The sequence below is a fragment of the Myotis daubentonii genome, chromosome 11, assembly GCF_963259705.1.
Source record: "Myotis daubentonii chromosome 11, mMyoDau2.1, whole genome shotgun sequence".
NCBI lineage: Eukaryota > Metazoa > Chordata > Mammalia > Chiroptera > Vespertilionidae > Myotis > Myotis daubentonii.
In genome coordinates this window covers 57,589,561-57,605,979 of record NC_081850.1, presented here as the reverse complement: position 1 = coordinate 57,605,979, position 16,419 = coordinate 57,589,561, and the positions used below count along the sequence as shown (strand labels likewise).

General features: G+C 39.0%; 1 protein-coding gene across 1 annotated transcript in view; it reads right to left on the bottom strand.

Annotated features, from left to right (window-relative positions):
- Window positions 1–15,540, bottom strand: part of PLPPR1 (phospholipid phosphatase related 1) — an 88,794-nt gene extending 73,254 nt beyond the window's left edge. Inside the window, exon 1 of the mRNA XM_059658780.1 lies at window positions 15,431–15,540. Coding sequence (XP_059514763.1) covers window positions 15,431–15,493 — 63 coding nt within the window. The 5' untranslated portion in view covers window positions 15,494–15,540. The remainder of the gene's footprint in view (window positions 1–15,430) is intronic.
- Window positions 15,541–16,419: the final 879 nt, after the last annotated feature.

The following is a 16,419-nucleotide window of genomic DNA, read 5'->3' as shown; positions in this document are numbered from 1 at the left end:
ATAGCCGATGTGCTATTTTTAAACTTCTCACTGCTAAAATAACCCACACTTGCAGAAATTCCTTCAAGGGACTACCTCAGTAGCTGAAAAAATGGGCAAATCTGGAATAACCAGATTCCTTTATATTCATGTGACATTGAAATCAAATACTCTGGCTAGCAAGGAAACTGCACTGTCAACTGCTCACAATATGCTGCCAATTTTACCCTGTGCATTGCCATGGTTTGGACTAAACATGAGTCCTTCATTGTGAGAATTGGTCGATCCTATCTTTCTGATCAATTGACAATGGAAAGGAGGTTGTGAGGAAGGAAGAAGCATTGATTACTGGGCTGTGGAGGCACTGGCTGACTAAACATGCCCAAGAAATCTGAGAAATGACCTTAAATATAAAGATAAATAAGAAACGAATGTTTCATCCTCTCCAGAATGATCTGAAAGGTTGGTCCTGTCTGTAACACACCTATGCTGCAATACCCATACAGAACACATCTCTACTAGCCAGGAAGAACTTACAGCAGAAAAAAGGCTGCCTCTTTGAATACCATGGACCTCACCCCTTTGTTTATTTGTTTAGTTTCAGGGAAAGCTCTGTGAGGAAACTCAGAGTAGATTGCTGTACATGGATGGAACACAGAACACTCCAGCTCTTAAACTTTAATATGGGCAGAATTACCCGGAGGGCATGTACCAACACAATGATGGGGCCCACCCCCAGACTTTCTGATTCATTCTATCTGGAGTGGGAGTTGCGAATTTGCATCTCTGACAAGTTCCAACATCATGTTGATGCTACAGGTTGGAGATTACCCTTTGAGAATCATAGGTCTGGTTCTTCCACGTGTTTAGTTTCTGAGCTCTCTCTTTCACTGCCCAGGGCTCTCACAGGCACACTCAGTAAATGATTGCTAGAGAGTGCGTGAGGAAACCAAGGACCAGGGGGCCAAAATGGCATACCCACGTCAGACATTTCTCTTTTTGAGTCTGGCCCAAAGGGAACCACTAAAGAAGGTGGTAGTGGCCAGAGAGATCTCTCATTGCAGATGGGAAAAGGACCAAATTGCAGTTTACAACTAATTAGAATTTGTGTGGGTCTTTTAGAAAATCACTCTAAGGATTCACTAGACATTTTCTATCTCCTTTTTCTCACCGCTGTGGAAAAGGTAGTTAATGAAATTACCTTTACAAATGTATTAATTTATTCTGCCCCAAGGATATTATATTCAGTGATTTGGCAAAACTAATCTGAACTAATAATAGACACACATTTACTGAGACTAAGCATATTTTCCAATAGAGAGATAGCTGGCCACTTGGAACAAATGAAGGTTGAAGTATAAAGATTACAGCATAGCTGCAGTATCCAGAAGAGGTGAGGGTGTTTACAAAGAGAGCAGCACAAACCAACTAAACTGCAAAGCTTGGCATGCTGACAAAGAAAGCTATCACAAGGGAGTGGAAAGCCCACCACCACAACCAAAAAATTCTCAACCACCAACGGATACTCGGGGTCAAGAGACATCTCCGTGTGTGTGTCTCTTAAAGATGCCCAAGCAAGAACCACAGTTTCTCAGAGCCCTGGATTTTCTCCAGTGTAGTCAGTGACTGCCCATTCACTTCCATCCTGACAATGAAATACATATCCAGTGAGTGCTGTTCCTTTAATAATCCTAAATCTATTCACAGACCAGAGTTGAAATCTTATAAGCCTATAGGGACCAATATAAGTTGAGTGAACTTAGAAGAACATAAGATAATAGTAATAATGGGACTTGGTTAACCAAGGACTCTAGCTTCTATTTAAAGGAGACACTGTTTCCAAGCTTTAGGAGATGGTTGCATTACGGGATATGATCCAGGTATTAGCACATCTTTCAATTTTTCAAGAGGTCTCAGAGCTTGGTAAGTGTCCTGACTGTTAAAATGGTGTGTGAGCACTAACTGGTTTGGCTCAGTGGGTAGAGCATCAGCCTGTGGACTGAAGGGTCCCAGGTTCAATTCAGGTCAAGGGGATGTACCTTGGTTGCGGGCACATCCCCAGTAGGGGTAGTGCAAGAGGCAGCTGATTGGTGTTTCTTTCTTATTGATGTTTCTCTCTATCCCTCTCCATTCCTCTCTGTAAAAAAATCAATAAAATATATTTTTAAAAAATAAATAAGATGGTGTGTGACCCGAACAAATGATGCTTGTGGTTAGGACGGGGCCACTAGCCTTTCATAGGACCTCTCCTTAGACTCTAGTCCTCACTGTTTTCCTAACTATCTCATTATTTAATTCTTCTCCTTCTAATTCCTGAAGGACAAGCCAGGCAGATCATAGTTCCATCAAGAATTCTTTGATCAGTTCACATGCTAAAATACAGTCCATTGGCGATAAAATTGCCATTGGTGGTGAATAGGAGTGGCCCAATGGCACATAGCCTGGAGCTGACTTAAGGGGTAGAAGCTTGGGTTATATTCCCCATGCTTACCCCCACTTTCTCCTCACCCCATCATTCCATCTCAGCCCCCTGCTACAATGTTCTGAAAGTGCACATGGGCTCCAAGAAAGGGAATACTTTGCCCAATAGTTTAGACTTTAGAGTATGAAAACCTTCAAACCATGACTGGAGAAAAACCACAGCATCAAAACACACATACACACACTAAATCAAAGCAATCCTATATAATAAGAGGTAATATGCAAATTGACCCTCACACCCTCATGTCACAAGATGGCCACCCCCACGTTGTCACAAGATGGCTGGCAGGGGAGGGCAGTTGGGGGCGACCAGGCCTGCAGGGGAGGGCAGTTGGGGGCAACCAGGCCTGCAGGGGAAGGCAGTTGTGGGGGATCAGGCCTGCAGGGGAGGGCAGTTGGGGGCGATCAGGCCAGCAGGGGAGCAGTTAGGTGTCAATCAGGCTGGCAGGGGAGTGGTTAGGGGGTGATTAGGCTGGCAGGCAGAAGAGGTTAGGAGCAATCAGGCAGGCAGGCAGGCGAGCGGTTAGGAGTCAGCAGTCCCAGATAGTGAGTCAGACATCCCCCAAGGGGTCCCAGATTGGAGAGAGTGCAGGCTGGGCTGAGGGACACCTCCTCCCCCCAGTGCATGAATTTCATGCACCGGGCCTCTATTAGAGGGTATAAAGACAACTCTGTTTGATTCTCCCAGTCCAGGTACAATGAAATAGAGGGCAACCTTTGTAATAATCCTACAGGTTAGTGTGTTCTGAGGCTTCTAGTTCATTCTCTATCTCATTCTTCTTCAATTCTTGAAAGTGGAAGAAAAGGGGACTGGATATTTAGATTTTCCTTGAGGGTTTATTTATTCATCCACTGAACCAATATTTATTACCTTACATTTGCTATACATAGAGTTATAGTACACTGAGTGAGACAATAAAAACACAAACAAGAAAATTAAGATAACTGCAGATTGTAAAAAGCATAATCTGGCAAATAATCAAGCGAATGCAAATAATCACAGCAGAAAAGCCTCTTACCACACATGTATTTGTTGCATGTCTACTCTCCCTAACTGTGATAAGCAATGTTCCTTTTGGAGGGATTCCAGTAGGAAGGGGCTATGATCACTCTACGACCTGAGGAGGCAATGGAGAGGTTGTTCTGGTGTCCACTCTGCGTGCTCAGCTGAGCATCGGCCAAGCCGGGGAACATCCTCAAGGGATCCAGGTGGGGATGTCAGAGCCAAAGGTGATTATAGGCAGTGCTAGCATGGGATGTGAGTGAGCCCTCCTTCTCTTTGACATTTATATCATGATATGACTTTTCATCCCTATCCTGAAATACCTGATTTCCCTTATTCATAGTGTGATACAAAGTCCTCAAAGAGACAGGGGTTGGGGGCAAGTGAGCCCTACAAATCCCCAGTGGACTTGAGCTGGGTGCTAGTAACCCCTACACGCCACTTAGAGTCTAAATCAGCAAAAAAAAACACACACACAAAAAACAAAGTGGTTTTTTTTAAATATTAAGAGATGGAGGATCTTTTATACTACTCTAACCCTGCTGAGCTTAGAAAGACAAATGAGAAATTCAGAGAAATTTGCATCACATGGGGGAACACGCAAATTTTCAATAGATATTAATCTCTACAGACCACTTAATCATGTCAGTCACAAGAAAAACAAAAGACATAATTCTCTTTCTCAAATTCCTTCCCCTGTTCTGATACATGAAAAATATAATTGTCTCATTTGTAAGTGGGAAAAGAAATCATTTTTTAAAATGTTTTTATTGATTAGTAGAGAGGAAGGGAGATAAAGAGAGTGAGGGAGAGAGGAAGAAGGAGAGAAAGAAACACTGCTGTGAAGGAGAACATTGATTGGTTGGTTGCCCTCCATACATGCCTTGACCAGGGATCAAACCCGAAACCAGGTATGTGCCCTAACTGGGAATCAAACCCATAACCTTTTGGTGCATGTGACGATACTCCAACCAACTAAGCCATCCGGCCAGGGCAGAAATCATTTGTTTTTAAGGAAAACAAAAAAACAAACATTTGAAAAGGACATATTCTGAATGCCATGGAAATTTTTGCTCATTTTGGGAGTAAAAATAAAGGCAGAATTCTTTATTTTGTCAGGGGAGGGCAGTTGGGGGTGGCCAGGCCTGCAGGGGAGGGCAGGCACATTACATCTAAGTAGACACATTACATCTTTCAGAAATAAATGTGTTTTTGCACATGTTTTAAGGCTATATTTTTCCTACTGATCCCTACTTGATCCACATAACAGATATAGGTGTCATTGCTTTATTTCATAGGACAATCATACTTGAAGCTAGAAGAAACCTCTGTATTCAATCTGTACCTTTTACAGATCAGCAAAATGAAGATTAGAAGGTTTAAGGTGAATTCTGCAAGGTCACATGGCTACAGGTCACACAAGACAAAAGTTGGAAACCTACATTCCCTACCTCCTGGCCTAGTACTGTTTCCAAAGGACCATGAAGTATCTTCCCCCCAGCCTAGCATCTCTACTGGGATCCCATATAGCTTGATTTAAAAAAAAAAAAGCAGAAAAAGTACTTTTATTGCTCCATCTATAACATAGCCTGGGCATGGGAGACATCCCAAAAGTGATGGAGTTAGAAGAAAAACTGCCCTGAGGCTGCTTTCAGGGATGGCACTGCCCTCAAGTCATTCTGTCCTGACAAAGTAGAAACTGTGGAAAACATGTATCTGCAGGAGGTGAGTAAAAATCAATGGTTTCAGGCCTTAGGATCACTTGACATTTCTTATAGCTCTTGGCAAATTCCATTCAATTCCGTGCAATGAGTTTATTGAACATTAGCAGCAGAGGCAGCCAGTGTCCTACCCATAGTCCCTTGGCATTCACTGTTTTCTTACAAAGCACCTCTCTGCTTGAGAGCTTCTTGAGGTGCAGGAGTATGCGATGCATGCAGGACTGGCCAGTGTTCAGAATCGACACCCGTTGGAGTAAACCTCAAACAACCATGCAGCTACCGTGTGATAAATACTCCAGCTTCCTCACCCCACAGTTGGGATAACTCTGAGGCATAATCTGGGTAGCCTTCCAACATCTCCAGCATGCATTGAGCCCCAGACCTCCACCTGGGAACCCGCTCTTTCATGCCCCCTGTATTTGCTTCATTCCTCTTCATTTCCCTGCTCTCCACAGGGACTTTCTGGGATTATCATCCGGATAAACTACCTGAATGCAAATCTCTGTTTCAGGCTCTGTTTCTGGAGGAATCCAACCCAAGATAAGCATCTACTCTATAAAAATAACTTCTTTTTAATAGGTATCAAGAGATATAAAGATGAAAGAAACAGATATGAAGATGAAAAACATATTGTCTTTTTCTACCATGCATAATGCTGCAAGGCACACAGGAGTACATATATCTGTACACCAAGACATGGAAACAACCGAAGTGCCCTTCGATAGATGACTAGATAAAGAAGATGTGGAACATATATACAATGGAGTACTACTCAGCCTTAGAAAAGATGAAATACTGCCATTTGTGACAACATGGATGGGTCTTGAGAATATCATACTAAGCAAAATAAGTCAGAAAAACGTAAAAAACCATATGATTCACTCATATGTGGGATATAAAACTGAAAACAACAAATGAACAAACAAGACAAAATAAACAAACAAAAAAATCAGACACAGACAGTAGTATTGTGGTGACCTGGGAGAAAGGGGTGTGGGGGGCAGTAAAAAAGAGTAAAGGGGGTCAAACGTATGGTGACAGTAAACTTGACTTTGAGTAGTGAATACACAATGTACTAATACTATACAGATGATGCATTACAGAATTGTACACTTGAAACCTATATAATTTTATTAACAATGTCACCACAATAAATTTAATAAAATTTAAAAATAAAGAAATATGTTCACTCATGAAGGAGTCTCACAATGAAAAGTGGAATTTGCCATTAAGAACTCAGCATGAGCCCTAATCGGTTGGCTCAGTGGATAGAGCATTAGCCTATGGACTGAAGGGTCCCGGGTTTGATTCTGGTCCAGGGCATGTACCTTGGTTGCTGGCTCGATCCCCAGTAGGGGGCGTGCAGGAGGAAGCTGATCAATGTTTCTCTCTCATCAGTGTTTCTAACTAACTCCCTTCTTCTCTGTAAAATTCAATAAAATATATTTTTTTAAAAAGGACTCAGCATGGAATTCTCTACAGCAGGAAGGCAATGTGGTAAGATTATACACATCCAGTAAACAATGAAGGTCCTGATTTCACCTGGAAATATGTGTCAGAATTTGTCACTGCTTATACAGTGCAAGCTTAAATGTTCAGTCCAAATGGAAAAATTTCACCAACCCAAGGCTGTTTTTCAGTGGCCAGATCAACACAGAATCCCCAAAACTGGCTGGACAAATTTAGTTGGCTATTTTGCATCTTGGGTTTGAAGTGTGTCAAAACTATGCCTTTTCATTCAACTCTGTCAAAACAGTCTAATTTCTGTGGAAAGCAAACAAATTAAACAGTGAAATTGTGTGTGTCTTTAGGTTGACAAGTCAGCAATTTGAGTTTTCACTTGAGCCAGAGGCCGTGCCAAAGTCACCCAAACATTTGCAGGTCGCAGACTTTGCCTGCCTGGAACCCTATAAATAACTCTCCTTCCGCCCACGACAGGTTACCGAATAAAAATGACAAAACAGAGCAAGTTGAATACACATAAATGTAAAGAAACCTCAAGGGCACCCTTGAGCTGATCAAACGCCTGCTTTTCGATGGTGTGTGGTTCTAGCTGGTTTGTCCTGTGAGCTAATGATTAGAGAGCATCTACCTGCTGTGTGCTGGGACCTTAAAAACTATTTAACCTCAGAACAACCTAGTAAAGCAGGTATTATTATTATCCTTTTATAAATGAGAGAATGGAAACTTGGAGATGCTCAGTAGCTTGCTGAAGGGCATACAACTATTTTGTCAGATACTCAAATCTAAAGTTCCCCCAAATATTACACTGTCTTCCTTCAGGGCTGAAAAGAAAGCACACCAATATTTCAGCTTCAAAGGGCTTTGTCTCAGGAAATGCCAAAGATGAATTTGAACAATTATCAGTTGAGGGAAACTTATATTTTAGTAACATAGAGTTGAAATTTTTACTTGGTGAAATAACATATAGTTCCAAATTAAATGAGTCTTTGAAATGCCTTCCTTTTTTTTTTGGCTAAGTATTCTTTTGTCTACTATCAAAAGAAAATGAATTCACAAGTTATCTAAATTCCATGTAATATACCCAAAATTAAGTGTTTGTACTTTTGTATAAAGAATTCTGTATTTCATACTGGATGTCAATAACTTACATCAGCCTTAAAAAAGTTATTTAGTTATTTAATTTTTTCTGATGAAAACAGTAATCAAATTCATGCAATATATATATTTACATATATATATAAAATCCCAACACCCAGAGATGAGTACTGATTTTTTGTGCATATCTTTTCTTTCTAGGCATATGGTTGCATAGGCACATGCACATATTTCCAAAAAGGCATCACATTTTATGTCTGTACTGAGGAATTTGAATGAAAAAGTTATCTGGCTTGGAGGCTACAATATCTACTGCCATGATCCTAACATGTCTGAGAAGTTAGTGAGTCTGATGGTCCACCCCAAAAAACATTTTCCATGAATTAACCCACACGGAGAAAGCAGAAGGAAACAATTGAGGGTAGGAGAGTTAAAGTGTGTGCTTTTGGGTATTGGTCCTTCCACATGGATTCATGTCTAAGGTCTATGACCAGGAGGGCTGTAGACAAAAACGTCAGCCACAGCAGCATCCACTGTAGCTCAGGTGACAGAGTGAGAGGAGGAGTTCCGGCGCAGGGCTTCTTCCCAGCCTCTGTGCAGGGAAAGCATCAGGGGCTCAGAGGTTAGCCTTCCCCGTCTGCACAATGCTAGTGATGATGAGAGTGAGGTGCCTTTCTGTTGCTTCTGTGCGTGAGGGAGTGAATGTGCATGGCTGGAGATAATGAGAATCTTCTAATTCTCTGAGTAACAAGAGCCGGCTTCATGAGCGCACATGACAATCCTGGGCTTCACTGGGGAAGACCGCAGGGCTGCTGGATCGTCTGTGAGCAGGTGTCAGCAACAGACAATGCGATTTTGGTTCTTACTGACGTCATGCCAGCTATATGCACAGTCTGGTGAAGCCTAGAGAAACGCAGGTCATATTCTGCTCTGAACCCATTCCCTCTCCCCTAACATTCTAATTTGAATATTTTTTCATGGAATTAAGTATTTTTCTATAGTATAATTTTTATGGATGCATAATGTTCCACTTTTTTAATGAAGAAAAGAATTTTTAAGCCCCCTGTATTTTAATATTAGGGCTTTTTCATCATTAATGATTTTATGAGAAGTAGCCTTATAGCAAAATATGCCATATCCATGATTATTTCTGTAGAGTAGAATTAAAGTGTACTTTTGGGGTCAAAAGGGGGAATGCAAAAGCTTGAAGATTTTGGTACCCAGTTCCAAACTGCTTTCCCTACAGATTGCTAATTTATACTTCTTTTTTTATAAGTGAGCATTCCTATAAATTATATTTTTATATGCTGTGAGATAGATCAGAATGCTTTTGTTTGGTTTTTTTTTGGAACAAATAATCATAACTTTGCATTGACTCAGAAATTAGGTTTCATATAATCTTGGAATGAAGATTCAAAAAAATAAATAAAGAGCTTGGCCAGCCGCACATACCAATGACAACTTAGACTAGTTCATATTATATTTAAAGGATAAATTTTATGCAAGAAAAATGCATCAAAATCCTTTCACCTGCAGACTGTGCAAAATAATATACTGCAGAGAGTTATGTATTTCATTACAATGTAGACAGGAGCAAAGGTGCCTTTCTTCTGACCTCAACCCTGCCTATGCAAAATCCTCCCCTGACATTTTATGGTTATGACCATTGGCATTTTTAGAAAACAAGAAGAGGGTGTGGTGGAAGGATTACAAAAAGAAGGAACTGGAAGGTCCCCAGGCCCAATGCTCAGTCCTTCCCTCGGAGTCCAAGCACTTGATTTCCTGCAGAGCTGTACCTCCACCTCTCCTGATCCTTTGTCCCCTGGGGCCAAATGCATTTTCTTAGTCCTAACTTCTCTTCCCCTCGTGATAATTTGTTTTAACTGGAACCTTGATCTCAAAACATCCCACTTGGAGAGACTCAGTGCTGAGGAACAGAGGAGCCCTCACTCAGCCGACGAGTATCCGAGGATAAGGGTAAAGGGTAATGACCACCATATTTCATTTTAAATATCAGCACTGGTGTTTTGATATGATGGAAAATAGATACCTAAATATTGGTATTGTTCTTTTGCTCCATATGACAAACACTGGTCAAAATGATGATTAATAAAAAATGGGAAAGTACTTTACAATTTGCATTTGTCATTGCAATTTAGAAGACCCACAATTTTTTCATTGCCTTGTTTGAAATCTTATCCAACAGCACCTCAGTATATATTCTAAAAACATTGGTCCCCAAAACCTAGCAGTATTGCCAATGTCCCTCTCTAATGTCAGGATTTTGGTATTTGTGTGTGTATGTGTGTGTTTGGTTTGTTTCATTTTTTGTTTTTATCTGTGTTCCAATAGGTAAGAGCAGTTATTTTAAATTATTTTTGTTAATATTTATTAGGTACTTATTACTTGGCAAGTACTTTCAGGTCCATTACATCATTTATTTCTTTTTTAAAAAATATATTTTATTGATTTTTTTACAGAGAGGAAGGGAGAGGGGTAGAGAGTTAGAAACATCAATGAGAGAAAAACATCGATCAGCTGCCTCCTGCACACCCTCTTCTGGGGATGTGCCTGCAACCAAGGTACATGCCCTTGACTGGAATCAAACCTGAGATTCTTCAGTCTGCAGGCCAATGCTCTATCCACTGAGCCAAACCGGTTAGGGCACCTCATTTATTTCTTAAAAGTGCCCATGAGGAAGTTTTTATTTCCATTTCACAGGTGAAGCAACTGAGGTCCAAAGAAGTTACTGTGTAGCAGCAACAAACGGCCAACTGAATGAACCTAGGACTTTTGACATCAAGTCATTTTCTCACTCTACTCAATTATACATGAGGATTAGGTTTTTAGAATTCTCCTAGGCAAAAACCAACTGAGTTTTAAAAAATTAAAGGAGAAAAAGTTCTCAATGTGACTTAAACATAAACATCTAAGACAGTAACAATCTAAGTCTCAGGACTAAAACATTCAGAGTTGCTAAATCTAAGCACCTGTAAGTAAAGATCAGAAAGCCAGACTAAGACTCATTGTTTTTTATAACCCGAGGCACACAAAAAATGAGAAACATTGAGATGGCACATTTCCAAAAATGATGATGTGAAATTCTTTAACTTCTGGTCCCTGAAAAAAATGCTCAGAATCATCAGGTTCTTGCAGAACTTCATGAGATTATTTATCTCCAGGCTTGGATTTATAATATTCACCTAGTAGGTTCGAGCTGAGAAAAATGAGTTGTCAAAAACAGGCAATAAAAATCGCAGGTACAAGCAACCGTCAAAATGATAAAACTGTCACATCCGTACACATTAAGCAACAATTGCATTCATTAAACCCAAAGTCCTGGTACTTAATGTTGTCTTCCAAGGAAGCTAAGCTCCACTTAGAGTTTTGCTCTTAGCACAGGTATATTTGAAAGAGACTTGACTGAGTTATTCATGAGTTTACAGAGAATTCAGTGAAATTGTTGAGAAAAATCTGTTGGTATCTGGGAAAATTTGTCAAAGGAATATCTCAGTCCTAAGCATTTTTGGAAGAATATATCTGGAACTGATTATGGAGGCATAAAAGACCTTATACAGCTCATATTTTTTTTTTTTAGGGGAAAACTGATACTCTAATCACCAAAATGAGTGTGTTTTTCCCCAGGGAAACCCTCCTTTCTGTAGGTCCTCAAGTATGAGAGGGGTTGCTGAAATGACAGAGAGAAAAGGAGAAAGGAGGAACACAGCGAGAGAGGGAGAGAAGAAAAAAAAATACACCTTGAAAGAAAGGCAGAGAGGAAGGTAGGGGAGGTGGAAGGAGGGAAAGAAAGAGACAAAGAAGTACCATGGGTGAAAAAGTACCATAGAGAGAATATCTGATTATTTAGATCACTATTTTTTTAGCTATTTTGTTGTAAGTCCCTTTTCCTCACCAAAAGTTAATATTATTGAGCTTAAGGAACATAAATGAGAAAGTAAATGTCCTCAAAATAAGAGCAGTAAGTGAATAACCTGATGTTACAGTAGACCTAGATGGGAGTAGAGAAAGGGTTACATATCAATCTCAGTAACAGGATTTGGGCTTTAATGTCCATGGTGATAGGACATGAGGACTCGAGTTGGAAAGAGACTCCCGTGTAAAAGTCAGAGTTCTGAAAGTTTGCTTTTTATTTCAGAGAAAATGTGTTCTATGTAAACCCACCTGCTGGCATAAGAAGACTACACGGAAAGTGAACTTGGACTAATTACATTTTCGGGATGTACAAGTTTGGGTTCTGGATAAAGAAGCCTAAGCTCAGCAGAAACATGCATGCAAAATTCCTTCAAAGAAAAATACTCTTAAAACCCAAGGCCCACAGGAATCCAACAAAGGAAGCAAGTTCTGCTAAAAATTAGCCCAAGACAAATTATAAAAATAAATGAGGTAATAATTCACCATGTGCTAGAGACAGCAGACACAACATTCAAGAGAATTAGGATACCAATAATTTCAGATAACAGAATAATCTGAAAGAACATAAAAGAAAAACTGTAACTACAAAAACAGGCAAATTTTTAACAACATAAACAGGTTAAACAAATCTAATCTAGCAGCCAGAGAACAGAAAAATAAGAAGTGAGAAATAAGGTAAAGATGTAAAGTCAGAAACAAGGTAAAGATGTCTGTCCTCTACCACTGCTTTTACCCAATATAGTACCAAAGCAATAAGACAAGAAAAACAAATTAAAACCATAATAATCAGAAAAAATGAAACAAATCTGTTACTACCTGCAAATGAAAATAAAATCTAAGAAAATTACAGACATACTCATAGAGTTTAACAAAATTTTTTCAAGGAAACTGATATAAGAATATCAACACTGATCCTATAATGCAGCAATAAACAACTGGAAAATATAATTATCCCCCAGTAATTCCACTGCTAGGTGTTAATCCAAGGGAAGCTCTTGCTCACATGCACATGAACACAGAAATAAGAATATTTTCTGCAAAAGAAAAAGTTGTAAGAGTAAAAACAAAACCAACTTGTAAAAGTGAAAAAAAATTAGGAAAACAAACAAAAAAGAACCAACCAAGCTGTCCCTCAATAGGTATATTCACACAATAGGATAAAATGCAACAATTAAAATGAATAATTGCCAATCTGGATAAATCTCAGAAACTTAATGTTGAATGAAAAGGCAAGTTGCAAAACAAAGAAGAGAAAAAGTTCAGTACAGTATAACTTATGTGAAATCTCCCTAAAATATTATTTATGGATATGTACACATGTAGAAAAAATATGAAAAGCACATGTGAATCATACAGAGGAATGAAGCCTCTAATTTCAAAAATCTAGTTACTTCTGGGTTCAGGACAGTAAGACTTTAACCTTAGCTGTCCTGTAATATTTTATTTTCCTTGAAATAATATTTGATGAACATATAGCAGGGTTTTAAGATGTGGTCTTGATGGTGGGTGCAAGGATGTCTATTGCATTGTTTTCTCTTTGGAATTCTTTCATGATTAAAAAATAACAGTGAAAAGATGTTCATTGATCAAACTGACATTTTACCCAAGTTATTTTTGACCAAGTTTCCTGATATTTCAGTTAAGTCAAAATACCTGGAATAATGTAGATAAACAAGAAGTGTTTGATGAATGTAACACATGAGAATTTTAAGAGCCACTTTGAGATTCACCTCCTTCTCTTTCAATTTCTACTTAATTCTATTCATTTTCTTTTTCTTTCTCTTCCTTGTTTCTGAGAGAACTCACTGGTAAATCTTAAATTTCCATGCAAAATAAGGATGACAATGCAGCAAGAAAAAGAATAAACTATCTTTCCTCTCCCAGATTTTTAGACTGATATTTATGTTTGTGTCAAGTTAAGGCACAGAAAAACTGATTTATGTCTCTTGCTGCCTGCTCTACCAGTAAAGCTCATCATTCACGCATTAGCAGGCTAAAAAATCTTCAGAAATATAGCTTCCAGGAATAAATTAAAGCTCTTACTTTGAGGTTTGGTTCCTGTTTGATTTTTAAGAAAATGTCCAATAAAATTGCTTTCGGGAGCATAAAGATGATGACAGATGACTTATACTCCAATTTCTGCAGCTCACTTTAATAATTCATTTTTCTTATAACAAAAGAAAGTTTTACCATCAAAAACTAATTCTATGGTGTTCTACCCTTTCCTGGATGAGCAGCAGGAGAAAGGACTCCTTTTCCTGCATTACAATTCCAACTGAACAACAGTGACTAGAACCCACAGTATACATGATGGATAGTTATGGCCTGAATGGAGTTACCCTTGGTCTTGTATAGCAAGTTAAAGGAAGAGTATTAAGAATATGTGTTTATGAAGAGAGATGAGTTCTTTGCTTACCCTTTCAGAGATTTAGCTTAGCTCTTGTCTATGTGCATCTCAGCTTATATTATACCTCTGTACCATCCTAACTTCCTATTTCCACCTGATTCTGCAATACAGATTCATAAATATCACTAGAAAATAAATCATCAAGTAATATTTGCTCATCTAAACTACAAAGGGGTGTCTATAAGGTGAAACTTAAGGATCAGTCAAACACATCTATTATTGATCCAAAATCAGAATGCTCAAAATTATCCACCTGACTATATAGATGAAGTTATTTCAAGAGTTAAAAGATAAAAACCACTTGTTGCATTGATTCAAGAGTGTGTTTAAACAGCACGTGTACTGAAAGTATATCTCTGCTAATATAAGCAGAGGTTTAATCCAAGTGTTTGTTTTCACCTGGCGAATTAAATGGGTCAACATCCATGTTCCTGTAACACTCAGCTAAAAAGATCCCACAACACAAGAACATGCTACAGCTGACTGACCCTTGGGATGTGGAAACTACCAGGCAGTTACCCTGAAAGGAAATTCTGACAGTTACTTTTCAGCTGTTTACATTTTCATATTTGAAACCTGATCTTCAGGATAAAAACATACCATTAGATACCTATTCTCTATTGAGAAGGGAGAAATACCACTGTCTCTGGCAAATCAACATCTTATGTTGAGATAACCTGGAGTAGCTTTTTTATGTGTGTGAATCATATGATTCCACATTTCTTAAAATTTTCATGTCTTTGTCTGCTCCATAGCAAACACATACAGAGGGAGATCCAATGGGAAGGAGTACAAGAAGTTTAACCAAAAAGGTGCTAGAGAAACTGTTTTCGGGTACAAACTTGGAGCAACTCAAGAGAATCATTCATGACCAAAGAAAATGGCACAGTACATGAGCTTTCAATACCCCACTGAAGAAAAACGCCCAGTAGAGATAGACAACTTGAAGACTTTTTTCTTTATTTGGACTCCAAGGCAAAGGACCATCAACTAATATCATCTGTAAACTGCCTGGTGTATTGAATTCCTGAAACATGATATTGATTTTTGAAGAATAGCTTCATTTAAATGTTGCACTCATAATTAATAATATATTGAACTTACCACTGAATATAAAAGAAATATAATAAACACAATTATTTTGTACCCCCATGGAGGTAAAGTTTATATGTTCTATGGCTTCCTATTAAAGAAACATTGCATAATTTATTAAATCTTTATCCTGTTTGTGCTATCAAAATGTAATTATCAATCATAAGATGAAATAATTTTACTCCAATTTCTCAGCATAAAAATTGCTACTGTGATTGCAATTTTTCCATAAAGGTAAAAAAAAAATACACATACCTCAACAAATATAAAACATGGGATGATGGAATAACTTCGCTGAGTGTTGTTTCCTACAGCCATTTCTTACACCATGAAGCAAGGCTGCACCGTCGACAACTGTCCAGGCTGAAACAGAAACACGTAGCATGGTGTAAGACCATATGTTTACCAGTCCCTTAGGTATTTACCTAAAAATATCAGTTGTCCTCTAGATAAGCAGGCTGTAGTCGAACAATGCAAATAGTGATCTACAATGCAGTCAAGTCAAATTAATAATCATTCCAGAGAAAGGAAAATGATATATACAAGCCATGAACAGTCTTAGAGACAAAACGACCAGACAGGGAGTCCCTGTGCACACAGCCGTAATCAGCAGAATTCTAATTGCCTGGCACTTCACAGGGCCTCGTGCCATGAAACGGTTTCTGCTACAAGATGTTTGGTATTGTCCATCCTGCATGGATCGCCTCTTTCTGTGCCCCATCCTCTGGGTTTGCAACTTAGGGACTTATGTGTTTCTGCCCTTGCGGACAATTGTGCCCACGCACTCATCTCGGATGTCCTTCCATGGCCACTCTTTGCCCTGGCTGCCTTGACTACACGGCTTTAACCACCTTGGATCAATACATCACTAATCCCTCTCACTGGGTTCCTTCAGCCGTGTGTGTGTGTGTGTGTGTGTGTGTGTGTGTGTGTGTGTGTGTCCCAAACACAAAACACTGACGCCATAATACATTCTCTTAACTGGTAAGAATGGAGTAGCTGGGCAGCAGCAGATAATTTTAGAACATTTCTGTCCTATTTTGACCTGAAACTATTCTATTAGGAGATGAGTCCATTGCAGTTCTTTTAAAAACCCCCAAAACAACCAAGCAGAGATTTGAGACTTTTATTAAACCTCCGAGGCCAGATAAAACAAATTTTCCACTACACCTTTCATTCTCTATGCAAAAGAATGCTTACTTAACACGCTTCAGGGGTCTGCTGTTTATTCTTTTCTGTTTGTC